At 41.7% G+C, this 16096-nt stretch overlaps 1 protein-coding gene across 1 annotated transcript in view; it reads right to left on the bottom strand.

The window, feature by feature from the left end:
- The window catches only part of REC114 (REC114 meiotic recombination protein), a 51187-nt gene that overhangs the window by 9065 nt on the left and 26026 nt on the right, over positions 1–16096 (bottom strand). Inside the window, exon 3 of the mRNA XM_038746227.1 lies at positions 9934–10017. Coding sequence (XP_038602155.1) covers positions 9934–10017 — 84 coding nt within the window. The remainder of the gene's footprint in view (positions 1–9933; positions 10018–16096) is intronic.

The following is a 16096-nucleotide window of genomic DNA, read 5'->3' as shown; positions in this document are numbered from 1 at the left end:
GGTTTTATAAATCACATACAATGGAATTTTGCTAATTTGCACTAAAGATTAAGAGAATACACTGTGATTTATCACAACTGACAGAGAAGCAAGTATGTGAATAAATGTGATTTTTAGAAAGTAGAACTGCATGATTACTAGATTGGATACATGAAAAACTGTCCTTAGCAGTGCCTGGAATGAAATAAGCAGTAGAATAAGATCTCTTATTGTTCCCCCCATGCTTATTTTCTTTCACAGGGACAGTATGGATATATATATATCCTCTTCTCCACCCTAAAATTCTATACATACATACATACACACACCAAATATATATACACACACACCATATATATGCCATATAAAGTTTCTTCTTAGTTCAAAGAATATTATAAAAACATCACTTTCTGCATTGAAGTTCAGAAATTAAATTTTTGGTGAACTGTCAAGATTCTGTCATGAAGTGCTTGAAACAAAGCTTTCATTCCTTTAACAACTAGCAATTTACAAAAATCTCAAACCTAACTGTGGGGATCCCTCAAGTCTCAGCTCGGGGTCCCCTTCTCCCCATCTACACTCACTCCCTTTGAGAACTTATTGACTCCCATGGATTCAACAATCATCTCTTTATGAATGGTTCCCAAATTATCTCTACAGTCCTGTCCTTCTCTGCAGTCCCACATTTCTCTCCTGCCTTCAGGACATCTTGACTTGGAGATGTAAATCTGGGAATCATACACATAGAGATAAGAGTTGAAGCCAAGGGAGCAAATGAGTCCTCTGGGGAAGTGGGGGTAGGTGGAGAACAGAAGGGGACCCAGAACTGAACCTTGCATATCTCCCACTGTTAAGGGGTAAGGAGACAGAAAAAGAGCCCACGAAAGAGACGAGAATGAGCGGCCAGAGAGAAAGGAGGAGAACCAGGAGAGAACAGTGTTAGTGAAGCCAAGGTTGGATAATGTTTCCAAGAGAAAGGGGAGATAGTGTCAAAGGCAGTTGAGAGATCAAGGAGGATTAAGATGGAGTAGAAGCTGTTGCATTTGGTAAGAAGGAAGCCCTTTGAAAGTGTGCGGTAAAGGGGGTGGAAGCCAGACTGGAGGGGGGCAAGAGAATTGGAGGAGAGGAATGAGACAGTGGGTACAGATAACGCGCTCAAGGAGTTTGGAAAGGAATGGTAGGAGGGAGATGGGGTGGCAACTGGAGGGAATTGTGGGTTCAAGGGAGGGTTTTTTTACAATGGTGAGACATGAGCATGTTTTTAAAGCAGTGGGGAAGAAGCCATTTGGAGAGCACATGGCTTAAGATGCTAGTCACAGAAGAAAGAAGGGAGGGGGCTAGTGCTTTGATATGGTGTGAAGGGTTGGGGTCAAGGGTGCACGTAGAAGGGGGAGGAGTTCGAAAGATAGCAGATTTCTTGAGGTGCTGCTGGGAAAGATAGGAGAGTTGAAGAAGGAGTAGGAGGAGGGAGGAACTGGAGAGCAGCAGGGGAGATTTTAGGGAATTCATGCCTGGTGGTTTCAATTTTCTCCATGAAGTCCAGGGCCAGGGGCAAGAAATGGGTGGGGCAGGGAGATGGAGTTTAAGGAGAGAGCTAAACATCTGGAACAAATGACGAGCGCAATGGGCATGAGAGTCAATAAGGATGGAGAAATAATTCTGCTGGGCAAAGAAGAAGGCAGAGTTAAAGCATTCTTGGATATGTGGATTTCCGCCAGCAGTGCTCCGTGGCTCATGCATAGACATGAAGGAATTGGACTGTGGAGTGATCCAGGGCTGTGAGTTAGTGGTACGAGATGGATGAAGGGATAGGGGAGCATATCCCTGAAGCAATTTGAAACAACCCATCCCCAGCAATAATGTAAATACCATTGCACTCTGCTGCTTCACCTACCTGTAATATATTCTAAGACATTCTAATGTCTGTCCCCTCTACTAGACTGTAAACTGTAAGCTCCTTGAAGACAAGGATTGTGCCTATCTATTCAATTGTACTGTACTCTCCCAAGTGTAGTCCTCTGCCTACAGTCAGCACTCAATAAAACCATTGATAGATTGAATATACTTCACAAAATCTAAATAAGACCTTTCTCTATATCCCTTCGCCTCTTCTCCACCCTAAAATTCTCATGTTTCCCCTCCTGACTGTGCTTATCTTGAATTTTAGAACATAAACCCTTCTGCCAGGGTCATGTTAGAAAGTTGCCAATGCTTAATAAGCAATTTTTGGTAACCCATGTTATGTTATAGAGAATTTCTTTATAGGTTGCAGATTTAACTAAAACTATTAAGGTCTTGGAACAGAAAAGAGTATTACATAGAGAAAATCATTACAACTCTGGTCAGTTACATTCCTTTTCAGGCTTCCTAAACTAAGATTTTTTTTTTTTTACCCTGTGAATAATCAGGTAAGGTTTCCTGATTTTGAAGAAATAACTATGTCCTGGTTTAGTTAACTGCCCCAAATTAAGTCTGCTACTTAAAATCCTTAAAAAGAAGAAGTGTCCTACAGTAACATTCTAGTGTATCACCCTACTATCTGAAGAGCAATTTTCCTTCTTCAGCAAGCAGCCTATCTTCTAGAGCTTATTCCCCTCTGGCTCACCTGTTCATCTGATCCCATGATCTCTGACCCATCTTGCCTTCCTCTTGTTCTTCTCCTGTGGTTGCTCCTCTAAGCCCCTTCATTTCATGGTACTCTTGCATAAGTTCCACATCCATGCTCTGAAATAAAATCTCACATCTTTTAAACCCCAAACCCCTTTGGAAAAAAAAAAAAATGCCCAAGCAAGTGGGATCAAGACCAAATTTTTACATGACAGGGCTCGAGAGTGTTTATTCCACCATAACTTTTTCCAACCCCCCAACCCCCGAGGCACTGCTTTCAAAACTGAAACATTTTATTTCCAGAGTAAAGAAGCATATTTTGATTCCTTATTCCCTTTCTCCCCAAAATCTAAGCCTGTAAACCTATTCTGTTATAATGCACTTTTCCTAGGCTAGTTTAGGTCCTCAAAGAAGGTGAAGTATCCTCATGTTAACTTCAGTATTCCTCCTGTAACTTTGCTAGGTACCTGAGTTGGAAATACACTATTTTAATTGGCAGCAAAGATGTGAATGGGAGGTGGTAATTATATGAATAAGGATGATGAAATTTGAAGCCTCTAGCAAACCGTATTATCCAATGATACATTTCTCTAATTTGGGTGTTCTTGGGATGAAGCAGTGTAGCCTAGAGGAAAGAGCAAGGGCCTCGAAGTCAGGGGAACTGGGATCTTACCCCAGCCCAGTCACTTGCCTGCAATGTGACCTGGGGCAAATCATTTAACGTCTCTGGGCCTCAGTTTCCTCATCTGTAAAATGGGGATGAAATACCTGTTTTCCCTTCCCTTAGACTGTGAGCACTACAAAGGACAGGCTGCGTCCAAGTTGATTATCTTGTGCCAACCCCAGCACTAAGTACAGAGCGTGGCCCATAGTAACCACTTAATACCACACTTTGTCATTCTGAATAATCTGGGATGTGTTTCCGGTGCAATTACTGAAATTGTGAAGGCAGAGCATCTGTAGCCTCCATGGGCTCTCTCCAGTCTTATTTATGTGAAATTCTAAAGCAATTTCCAGGATGAATTTCCAGTTTAATATCTGAGACAGAACACCACTGCACAGTATGAAGCCGGCATATAAAACCAAAGAGCAGTAGGAATAACCTGAAAATTAGCTAACATTTCCATCTCTGAACTCTCTCATCCTTCATGTGCAAAGATAAGAACTGCTACCATGGAAAGCCTGGCAGGGTGTTAACTGAAAAACCTGTTGGGTCAAAAAAAATCTTGATAGGATTTTGATGTAACACCTTAAAAGTTAACTCAGAAGATTCTCCTTTTCCCACTACAAAATGAAAAAATTCAAAGTGCAGGTTAATATCTTAATAACGGCCCCATATATTCTATGCCCTGATTTTCCCTGTTCTCCCCTTGTCATTCCCATCACTGTACGCAACAACACTATCCTCCCAAACCTGTAACCTTGGCATTATCCCGAACACATCGCTCTCAAAAATCACCAAATCTTGTCTGTTCTACCTTCACAACGTTGCTAAAATCTACCATTTCCTCTGCATCAGAACTGCTACAATGCTATGTTAATAGTTTTACAAGCACTTTATCATATCCCGTCTTGACTACTGAGTCAGCCTCCTTGCTGACCTCCCTGCCTCCTACCTCTCACAACTCCAGCCCATACTTCACTCTGCTGCCTGGACCGCTGTTCTACAAAAAGTTCAGTCCATTTCCCTATTCCTCAAGAACCTCCCGTGGTGGCCCATCCACCTCTGCCCCACATAGAAATTCCTTAACTCTCAGCTTCCTAACTCACCTTGCTGATTTTCTACTAGTAACCAGTCTGCACACTTGGTTTCTCTAAAGCCAACCTGCTCACTGTATCTCAATCTTTTCTGCCTCAGCACCAACCCCTTGCCCATGTCCTCCCTCCCCCTCCAAATATAGACACCTACTCTCCCCTCCTTCAAAGCCTTGGTAAAATCGCATCTCCTCCAAGAGACCTTTCCCAGGTAAGCCCTCATCTCCCCTACTCCCTCACCAGTCTGTGTCGCCTATGGAATTAGATTTGTACTCTTTAAGCACTTGACATTCACCTCCCCCTCTCCCCACCACTTAAGTACCTATCTTTAATTTATTTTCATGTGCTTCCCCCTCTAGACTGAAAGCACCTTATGGGCAAGGGAATGTCTGCCAATTCTGTTGTACTGTATTCTCCCAAGCACGTAGTACAGTGCTCTGCACACAGTAAGCACTCAATAAATACCACTGATGGATGGATTGATTTTCACCTTCTGATGTCTGGGTTTAGAGCACAGAACAATATGTTTTAACACTCTGTCTTGATCTTTTGCACACTCCAGTTGCCCTCTCCATTTCAAACTTGAGTTTTAAACACAAAACCAAGAAACTTCCACCTGGCAACAATACTTCTGCATCCTACTGACTTCCATACCCATTGCCTACACCACCTATTCCAGACGTTTAACTCCCTCTTCAAGTCCCTGACCCCCACCCCAAATCATCTCTTTCCCTTAAGGACCTGGCCACATACTTTATTGATAAAATTGAAACCTTCGGGCACCATCTCCCTATAATCTCTCCTGCTCCTCTCCAGTCCCTCCCTTCATTCAATCATATTTACTGAGCACTTACTGTGTGTGGGGCACTCTACTAAGTGCTTGGGAGAGTACAATACAATAAACAGACACATTCCCTGCTGACAAATAGCTCCCTCCTCCTGCCCACTCTTTGACTCTACCATATTTCCCCCCAGCAGTGTCTCCAGAGGAGATCTCCCACCCACTCAAAATCTATTCCCTTCATCTTTACGTCTGACCCCATCCCTTCATACCTTAGGAAACAACTTGCCCCCTCCCTAACCTCTATCTTGAACCATTCACTTTCCAAGGGCTTCTTCACACAGTTTTCAAAATATGCTCGCGTTTACCCTCACCTACAAATACCTTCCCTTGACCCCATGCCTCCTTCGAGTTATCATCTCATTTCTCTTCCAACTATTCCTCTCCAAACTCCTTGAGTGAGTTGTCTACACCTGCTGCCTCCACTTCCTCTCCTCCAATTCTCTCCTTGACCTTTCCATTCTGGTCTAAGCCCCTTTCACTCCACAGAAACTGCTCTCCTCTCTAATGTTACTAATGATCTTCTTCTTGCTAAAACGATGACTTCTACTCCACCCTAATCCTCCTCAACCGCTCAGCTGCCTCCGAGACTGTGGACCACCTCCTTCTCCTGGAAACATTATCTGACCTTAGCTTCACTGACACTGTCCTCTCCTGGTTCTCCTCCTATCTCTCTGGCTGCTCCTTTTCCATCTCTCTTGCAGGCTCCTACTCTGCCCTCCCACCCTCTAACAATGGGAGTCCCTAAGCCTCAGATCTCAGTCCCCTTCTATTCTCCACTCCCTTGGAGAACTCATTCGCGCCCACTATTCCCATCACTCACACTACCATCTCTACACTCCTCTAGACTGTAAACTCCTTGTGGGCAGGGAGAATGCCTACCAACTCTGTTAAACTGTACTTGCCCAAGTACAGTGCTCCGCAGACCATAAACACTCAATAAATACGATTGATTGATTACAGATGATTCCCAAATCTACCTCTCCAACCCTGACCTCTCCTTCTTTATAGTCTCGCATTTCTTCCTGTTTTGAGGACATCTTTACCTGGATGCCCTGTTGACACGTCAAACTAAACATGTCTAAAGCAGAACTCATCTTTGCAGCCAAAACCCACCCTCTCCATTCTTTCCAATCACTACAGACAACATCAACATCGTCATCATCAACGGTATTTATTGAGTGCTTAATATGTGCAGAGCCCTGTACTAAGCTCTTGGCAGAGTACAGTACAACATAGTTGGCAGTTATGTTTCCTGTCCACAACAAGCTTACAGTTTGGAAGGGGAGACAGACTTTAGTATAATAACTTATAAGATATAGTTTAAAGATTTGTACATAAGTGCTGTGGGGCTGAGGGTGGGGTAAATATCAAATACACAAAGGTCACAGATCCAATTGCACAGATGATGCAGAAAAGAGAGGGAGCCAGGAAAAAGACAGCTTTTAATCGGGGAAGACCTATCCTTCCTGCCTCACAAACCTGTAACCACGGCATTATCCTCAACTCATCTCTCTCATGCAATCCACACATTCAATCTGTCTCCAAATCTTTTTCGCTAATCTTCACAACATCACTAAAATCTGTCCCTCTCTCTCTAACCAAACTGCAACAGCCTGCCCCTCCCCCCCTACCAGGGCATTTTACGGATGAAGTAATTGAAGTGACTTACCCAAAGTCACACAGCAGGCAAGTGGTGGAACCAGGATTAGAACTCAGGTCCTTCTGATTCCCAGGCCCGTACTCTATCCACTAGGCAACACTGCTTCTTCATTCTGCTGCCCAGATCATTTTCCCCCCAAAACATTCTGTTCTAATTTCCCCACTCCTCAAGAACCTCTGGTGGTTGTCCACCCACCTCCACATCAAACAGAAACTCCTTAGCATCGGCTTTAAAGCACTCAATCAACTTGTTCTTCTTACCTTACCTCATTGCTTTCTTACTCCAACCCAGTTCACACACTTTGCTCTCCTAATGCCAACCTATTCACTGTACTTCGATCTTGTCTACCTAGCCAGTGACTCCTTGCTCACGATCCTCCTCCAGCCTGGAACTCTTTCCCCTTCTACATATGCCAGACCACAAATCTCCCCACCTTCAAAATCTTATTAAAATCACCTCTCCTCCAAGAGGCCCTCCCCAGTTATGGCCTCTTTTCCCCTACACACTCTCCTGTGCCACCTATGCATTTGGATCTGTACCCTGCAGGAACTCTTTATTCATCCCACACTCAGCCCCACAGCACTTATGTACATATCCGATATTTATTTATATTAATGTCTGTCTCCCCAACTAGACTGTAAGCGCCTTTGTGGGCAGGGAATGGTTTTACCAACTCTGTTGTATTTTATTCTTCCAAGAGCTTAGTATAGTCCTCAGCACACAATTAGCATTCAATACCTACCAATGATTGACAGATTATGATAAAGACTTAAGTACAGGGATTATAAAGGCTCCTGTGCACATATGTCTGCATGAACTCTCCACTAGGAAAAGAAAAATGCTGGGCAAAGGAGACTCCCTGCCCAGTACACTCCTAATCACAATAACCCCTGCCCAGTACACTCCTAACCACAATAACTGCTACTTCAGAGCTTCTGTGTCACCCAAGCACTCATACTCCATGTTCCACTTATGAACATATCTTCATACTCTCATTTCTTTCCCCTCTCTACTTCATTTTGGTGTCTGTCTGCCTGGCTAGATTATAAACTCAAGGGCAAGGATCATGTCTACTAACTCAATTGTATTTTCCCAAGCATGCAGTCCAGTAAGCACTCAATAATTAACTTTGATTGATCATGTGCCTCAGAATTGGCCTCCCTATTGGAAAAAAAAGACTCTACAGGAGGCCTCTTGGTCCTATTACTGTAATGACTGAGTGTAACTTGGGCATCAAGTTTTGTGAGATTTTGCCCTCAACCAGCATCCTTGATGACAGATGAGAAAAGAAGCAGAGGCAAGGATGGGTATAGTGATGGCAAGGGAGGATAGTGAGGCAAGAATTTAACAGAGATTCTGCCAACAGAACTGAAGCCACATAGGCCTAATGCATTATGTGATCTTGATGGGGAAGGAAGGGGAGGGAGCCATTAAAATGGAAGATGATTTGCCTGCAAATTACAGAATCCATCAATGAATGCCACTGGTTGAGAAACTTGTCTGAGGTCACAGACTATTTTCCATGAGGTTATTTTATCCTCTCTCCATCTGAGGCAAAATTCAAAGCAGGAGTACAAACCACATTCAAAAGCTGCAGTGAGTCACTGGAGATTATTATTATTATTATTAGATTTACAGAGTGCTGCTTACTGTGTGCAAAACACTGCTCATTGGTGGGATATATACAATCGATGGAATTTACTGAGGGCTTGTTCTTCATACAGTGTTCATACAAGAACATACAGTGTTCTTGTATGCAGAACACTGTACTAAGCACTTGAGAAAGTACATTACAACAGAGTTGGTAGCTTATTGTCTACAGGGTCAGTTCAGACACTGACCCTGTCCCTCAAAAGGCTCAAAATTTAAGAGGTAGGCAGAGCAGATTCTCCCTTTAACAGATGAAGAAACTGAGGCCCAAAAAGGCTAAGTGACTTACCCAAGAAGCTAGTGGCAGAGCCGGGACTAGCTCTCCAGACTCTCATTCCTATGCTCTTTTCACTCAAACTGCAATTTCAACTAAAGATATGTTAACATCAGTTATCATCAATCTTTCCTAAAATCCATAATTCTGGGGATTAATCTCCAGGTTTTCCTGAAATGTTCCATTCTTTATGTTCAAAACAACTGGAAAGCAGAAACTAGAACCTTCCAACATTTAAAAGGAATAGGAAAATGAGAAGGCACAATAAAAGATTCTGAAGTGGAAAATATACATCATTCAATCAATAGCATTAAGCACTTACTTCATGCAGAGCACTGTACTAAGTACTTGGGAGAGTACAATGTATTAGATCTGGCAGACCTGATTCCTGGTCTCCAGGAGTTTAAAGTCAGGTGGGGGAGACAGACAAACATAAATTGTGGATGGGGGACATGCACATCTCCTCCAAGAGGCATTCCCAGACTAAGCACCCCCCTTTCCTCTTCTCCCACTCCCTTCCGTGTCACCCTGACTTGCTCCCTTTGCTCTTCCCCATTCCCAGCCCCACAGCATTAATGTACATATCTGTAATTTATTTATTTGTATTGATGCTTGTCTCCCCCGCTCTAGACTGTAAGCTTGTTGTGGACATGGAATGTATCTATTTATTGTTGAGTTGTGCTCTCCCAACTGGTTAGTACAGTGTTCTGCACACAATAAGTACTCAATAAATATGATTGAATGAATGAAAGTGCTGGGTGGGGTGAGCATCAAAGTGCTTAAGGGGTAGGGATTCAAGTGCACAGGAGACACAAAAGGGAGGGCAAATAGGTAGGGAGACAAGGGGTTAGTCAAGGAAGGCCTCTTGGAGGAAAGCCTTCTGAAAGCAAGATCAGAAACAAGCACAGAATAAAAATCCACCACATTTGTTCACTGGATATCTGCACAGCGCCATCCGATTCTAGGCCTTTGATTTCTGAAATTGTGTTTGCAAGAATGATGTTTTTCTCCATTCTTATAAGTTCTTAGTAATGGGCTCAAAGTTTACACTTCTGCATAACCAGAGTCTCGTAATTTCCTTTGAAAAGCCATCCATTTCACAAACAAACAAATGCAGGCGTGACACAAAATGGGTAAATATGGTAAAAATGAAAATAAACTTACCTTTGCAGTTGAGCCGAACAACAGACAATCCATGCGTCTCATGACCTTCAAATACTGCCTGCCATGAATAAGTGACAACCCTTCCTGAAACAGATCAAAGTCCTACTTCAGTCATACAAAATTAGCCAAAGAGTCATACAATCTCGTCAAGCCAATTAATGGACAAACCCTGCCTACTAGAACTGGGTTTAAAAAAAAATCAGTAAAAAGTGACTCTAATAACATTAGAAGGAAAGGATGGTCTTTGACACGAATTCACAATGAAATGTGTGTGTGGGGGGGTTCCCATGTAATCAACCTAAATCATCTTATATTACAACTTCACTTAAGAAACTTTTCATTTAGGAAAAAAAGATTAATTAAATCATACTTGAAAAGATAAAACAGTAAATCTTCACTATGTCATTTCCAGTGCCCAATGACTCATGACATGCCAAAAAGAATTACGGGTGGGCTTAGCTGTACTTCTTACGTTTACCAGACTGTAATTTTCTATTCTCAAACATCACGGGTTGTCTATCAGAGTTTCAGACAACAAATTATAGCTATTTTCACAAACATCTCACTATATAGTAGGACTTCTCTCCATGAACATTTTCGGATCCTTATATAGAACAAGATGGAAGCAATTCTCTTTTCGACACACAATGCTACAGCACAGACCTTTGCATTTCCATCAGGGAAAAACAAATGAAATAGATCAAGAGGGCAGCAGAGGGCAAGCAAGCCTTGACAGAGGCAGAATAGTCAGCCACTCTAAGGTTGAGATGATTTAACCGTTTTCTTTAGTTTATTAGAAAAATACACAAGGAGGCCTACCTAATAATGGAGACTTATAGATTCCAATTATGCAGCAAGTGTCTCTCCTAATATAAACCAGGGAATGGTTAGCAGATACTTTGAGGCGGGCAAAAGCTGGAGTTATAACCACGGGGGTAAGGGCCTCCCCGACGAAGGGGAGCCTGGGGTCTGTGACTGATTCGTTCCCTGTCCGTCACCACCCGACCCACCAGAGTGAAGATTCTGGGGGCAGGCTGAGAAAACAGCCCTGGCAATCCAATTAAGGGGAAAGTTGACAATGAGGAGTCTGAGGACTGTTCCATTCTAGCAGAAACATACTGCTGCTGTTTCTGTTGTTAAACTGTTTTTGCTGACTATACCCGAGTGATTTGTTTCCCTGTGTGTTTGTCATTAGTCCCCCACTTCTAGATTGTGAGCCTCTGTGGGAAAGTAACCAGGTCTGAATATCTTTGTACCTTTGGCCAGTGCTAAGGACAACGCTCCGCATGTTTTGAATGCTTACTCAAACAACAGTAGTGAGTGCGTCAAAAATAATGTATTGACTGACCAAAAGATGCATACTATGGGAGGCTAGGTGATCTAAAGGAAGAATTTCCAATTTCTTGGTTAGAATTCCAAAACGCAAATATACAGTCTTATCCACAAACAATAAAGCCAGCAAGAAATCAAACAGCACTTATCCTATCACACCTTGACTGCTGTTAGCCTCCTTGCTGACCTCCCAGCCACCTGTCCCTCCCCACTCCAATCTATACAGGAGTAAGTGCTTAACAAATACCATAATTATTAATATTATTATTGCCTGAGGGATTACTTAAAACCTTTTTTCTCATTCCACTTGTTTTCAGCTGCCCAATTTCACTTCATGGAACAGCAGTCTGTTCCATCCATTTTCCTCCCATGTCCAGCTCAGGGAAACTCTGTCGAGGGGAACATAGCTTCAGTGTTAGGATGCTGACTTTGTTCCAACTGACTGACCGAATTTGTTTGTGAACCTGTTTTACCACTTGTTGTTACATTTGTCCATAAGTGATGCTGATGCAATTAGAGTCAGATGTGACTCTGTGGAGTTATCTCCTAGCCACAGAAAGGGCTGAACATCACAGCAGCCCAGTAGACTTCAGTTAGATCCAAAGTCCAATACCACCCTGTCTCCACACTCTGTCTCAGGATGTACTGACTTCTCCATTCAGTTTTCTATTTCCTTGTCTCTATGATTGGATCATGGGCAAATATAATGATTGGAATTCTGAAATAATGTTTTAGCTTCATGGGAAAATTGATGGTAATAATAATAATTGTGATGTTTGTTAAGAGTGCGGGGTGCCATGGTGAAGGTGGAAAGTCTTTAATAGTTGTGTAGGGTTTTCCTGGTGTAGCCTGATGCATTTAAGATTTATCATCAATCCATAAAGCCTGGCTGATTCAGTGAAGTTTACAATAATATGCAAGTCTTTTTGGATGTGTCCATCCGAATATAGCAATTTTTGGATGACTGTCTAAGACTTTGGTAATGCTCCTAAACTGCTGAGTTAGCAAAGTTGCTCAGAAGAAGCAGTGTTGCCTAGTGGCCTGGGCAGCAGGCCCAGGTATCAGAAGAACCTGAGTTCTAATCTAAATCTGCCACTTGACTGCTGTGTGACCTTCAGCAAGTTACTTAATTTCTCTGTGCCTCAGGTATCTCATCTGCAAGATGGGGATTAAGACTGTGAGCTTTACAGGTCCAATCTGATTAGCTCCTATCTAACCCAGTGCTTAACCCAGTGTCTGGAACATAGTAAATGCTTAACAAATGCTATATTAAAAAAAAGTGATCAACATATTCTAATGCCTGCAACCTGATTATTCATTGCATGTATCAGCTTGATGGAGTTGAATAATATTGAGAGCCCTACTGAGAGCTTACCTCCTCCAGGAGGCCTTCCCAGACTGAGCCCCCTTTTTCCTCTCCTCCTTCCCCTCCCCTCAGCACCTGTATATATATTTGTGCAGATTTATTACTCTATTTATTTTACTTGTACATATTTACTATTTATTTTGTTAATGATGTACATATAGCTTTAATTCTATTTGTTCTGACGATTTTGACACCTGTCTACATGTTCTGTTTTATTGTCTGTCTCCTCCTTCTAGACTGTGAGCCCGTTGTTGGTTAGGGACAGTCTCTATATGTTGCCGACTTGTACTTCCCAAGCGCTTAGTACAGTGCTCTGCACACAGTAAGAGCTCAATAAATACGACTGAATGAATGAATGAATGAGTTTAGTTTATGTTTCTCCACTCCTCAAGAACCTCCTTACCACTGGCTTTAGCATTTAATTACTTTGCCTCCTCCTGTATTACTTCCCTGATTTTCTACTACAACCCAACATGTTCACTTCACTCCTAAAACACCAACCTACTCATTGCATCTCGATCTCATCCACCTCACCGCCGACCCCTTGCCCACACCCTGCCTGTGGTTTGGAACTCCATCCCCCTTCATATCCAACAGACCATCACTCTCCCCAGCTTCAAAGCCTTATTAAAATCACATCTCTAAGAGATCTTCCCCTGTTGGGTAGGGACCGTCTCTATATGTTGCCAACTTGTACTTCCCAAGCGCTTAGTACAGTGCCCTGCACACAGTAAGTGCTCAATACGACTGACTGACTGAATGAATGAAAGGAACTAAGCCCTCATGTCCCCTACTACTTCTCCTTTCTGCATCACCCTTGCATTTGGATTTGTACCCTTTATTCACTCCACTCTCAGCCTCACAGCACTTACGTACATATCCATAATTTATTTTAGTGTCTGTCTCCCCCTGTAGACTGTAAAGTCCTTGTGGGCAGGGAACGGGTCTAAGGACTCTCCGAAGCACTTAGTACAGTGCTAAGCATGCAGTAAGGATTCAAATACGATTGACTGAATGGGATTTATAGAAAAGGCTCTTAGGGCAAAGTAATAATTTCCAATTTACATAACTGAACCACCTGTTACTAAAATGCCCTAGTGGAAAGCAGTAGCAAAGCACTGATTGAGCACACGGTAAGTACAGAGAAGTAGAGAGAAGCAGCATGGCTCAGTGGAAAGAGCATGGGCTTTGGGGTCAAAGGTCATGGGTTCAAATCAGGGCTCTGCCACTTGTCAGCTGTGTGACTTTGGGCAAGTCACTTAACTTCTCTGGGCCTCAGTTACCTCACCTGTAAAATGGGGATGAAGACTGTGAGCCCCCTGTGGGATAACCTGATCATCTTAATAAACGCCATTATTATTATTATTATTATTATTATTATTATTATTATTATTATTATTACAGTAGGGAAGCAGCATGGCTTGGTGGAAAGAGCCCGGGCTTGGGAGTCAGAGGTTGTGGGTTCAAATTCCAGTTCTGCCACTTGCCTGCTGTGTGACTTGGGGCAAGTCACTTAACTTCTCTGTGCCTTAGTTAACCTCATCTGTAAAATGGGGACTAAGATTGTGAGCCCCATGTGGGACAACCTGGTACCTTTGTATCTATCCCAGCACTTAGAACAGTGCTTGGCACATAGTAAGCACTTAATAAATACTATTATTATTATTATTATTATTATTATTACAACATACTGCACTGAGTTCTTGGGAAGTCCAAAACAAGAAAGTTATATGTACCCTGCCAATAATGAACTTCCCCTCGAGTGGGGCAGATAAGTATAAAGACACTTACAAATAGAGCAATTAACATAAATAACTGAATGTACACCTGATGTTATGAAGGGGGTACCTGAAAGCAAAAATATATAACTGTAGTGGGTATCATAAAAAAGAATATGCATCAAACAAAATTCCAGGGCACTCTTTATTATTAGTGCTACTGTCCATAAACCTGGTCTAAAGATAATGAAAGGAGGGTTGTGAGTTATCCACTGAAGTAAACACAGTGGGTTTAAAGAAAAAAAGGGAATATTTGAATCAGAAGCCTCTGCACTAAAGATATGATCAAAGTACCTGGAAATAGGGCTCATTTTCAAAGATGGTACACTCTAAAATATACACAGGAATAATCCAAACTGGCAAACCGGTAGATGTAATTTCTCATTTCTCACACAAACATTCATTTCGGGCATGTATGTTGTAAGAGCAGGCCCACTTTGCTGAAAATATTATCTACTTTCTTAATAAGAACCTGAGGGTCATGCATAAAGGGATTTTGTTGGTTTTTATGGACACTGGCACCAGGCAATTCAGTTGTGTACATTAGCATTCAGAAGGGAATCAAAGCTAGGTCAATACAATCAGAGCCAAGCACTTATTACTGAAGTCAGATGTACAACTCTGATTTGCTTTGTGCAGTCTAGCTCAGGGATAAAATTTAGACAATCTCTGTTAATGCCACAATTCAATTCTGTATTACAGGGCACTCTGTGTAATTTAGACTCAATTATTTCATTAAAATTAGACAAAGGAATCCTGTTACCATTGAACAAAACTGCACAGTAACTCATAATTTAATTTCTTTAATATTTCATAGATTTCTTGATGATCTATGTATAACTACCTATTTTCTACTATGAAACATAATACCTCATATAACAGTTTGATTCTGCCACTAATTTCCCATTTTCTTTGGGAAGAAAACACTTTAAAGGACAGTGTGAAAACATAGTGACAATTTCCTCCAGGGACTTTTAAAGAGGAAAGGTTTTTATTTTTTATTTTTCTAAATGAACAAACATTCTTTCAAGGAGGGAATTACATTATTGTCGATTTTCATTTGTCTTATATCACCATCATTTTGTGAGCTTCAAAGGTCTTAGCTCTAAGCTGAATTCAGCAAGACTACATTTTTCTTTATGCCTGTAAAAGAATGGTCATTTCTGAGCATTTGTTAAATTATAATAAATCATTAAATAAATTATAAATACAAAAAGAACCATATCACAACCCTCATTTGAGTGTTCCAAGTCATAGAAAAGAGTCTGTATCTTAGTCCTCTGTTGAGCACTTCGAAGTAATGAGTAGAATAAAAACTTAAATTTTTATGTCTGAATGTCTCCACAGAGAGGAACCACATAAAAGCTGACACTAAATCCTCTGGAAATTGAGAAATTAATGATCACTGCAACAAAGTGTGCTAGCACCCCAAAATATACATTGCAATGGTGCTCTTACCGTACATGAATATCCCCTAAGAGCACCCATCCATAAACATTCACTCACCAGTCTCCTGGAACAATTAAAGTTAATGTGGTCAGTAGCCTACTGGAGTACAGAGAAGATTTTATAAAACTGTCCATCCATACATACCCTATCAGCACAAATAATTTACTACATTAATCATCATGCAGTTCTCTATGGGGCTTTTATTTTGTTTTGATAAATGAAGGAAATACATAGATCT

Source organism: Tachyglossus aculeatus, chromosome 5 (genome assembly GCF_015852505.1).
Source record: "Tachyglossus aculeatus isolate mTacAcu1 chromosome 5, mTacAcu1.pri, whole genome shotgun sequence".
NCBI lineage: Eukaryota > Metazoa > Chordata > Mammalia > Monotremata > Tachyglossidae > Tachyglossus > Tachyglossus aculeatus.
Note: the sequence above shows the minus strand (reverse complement) of the source record. Positions and strands in the feature narration are given on the sequence as shown.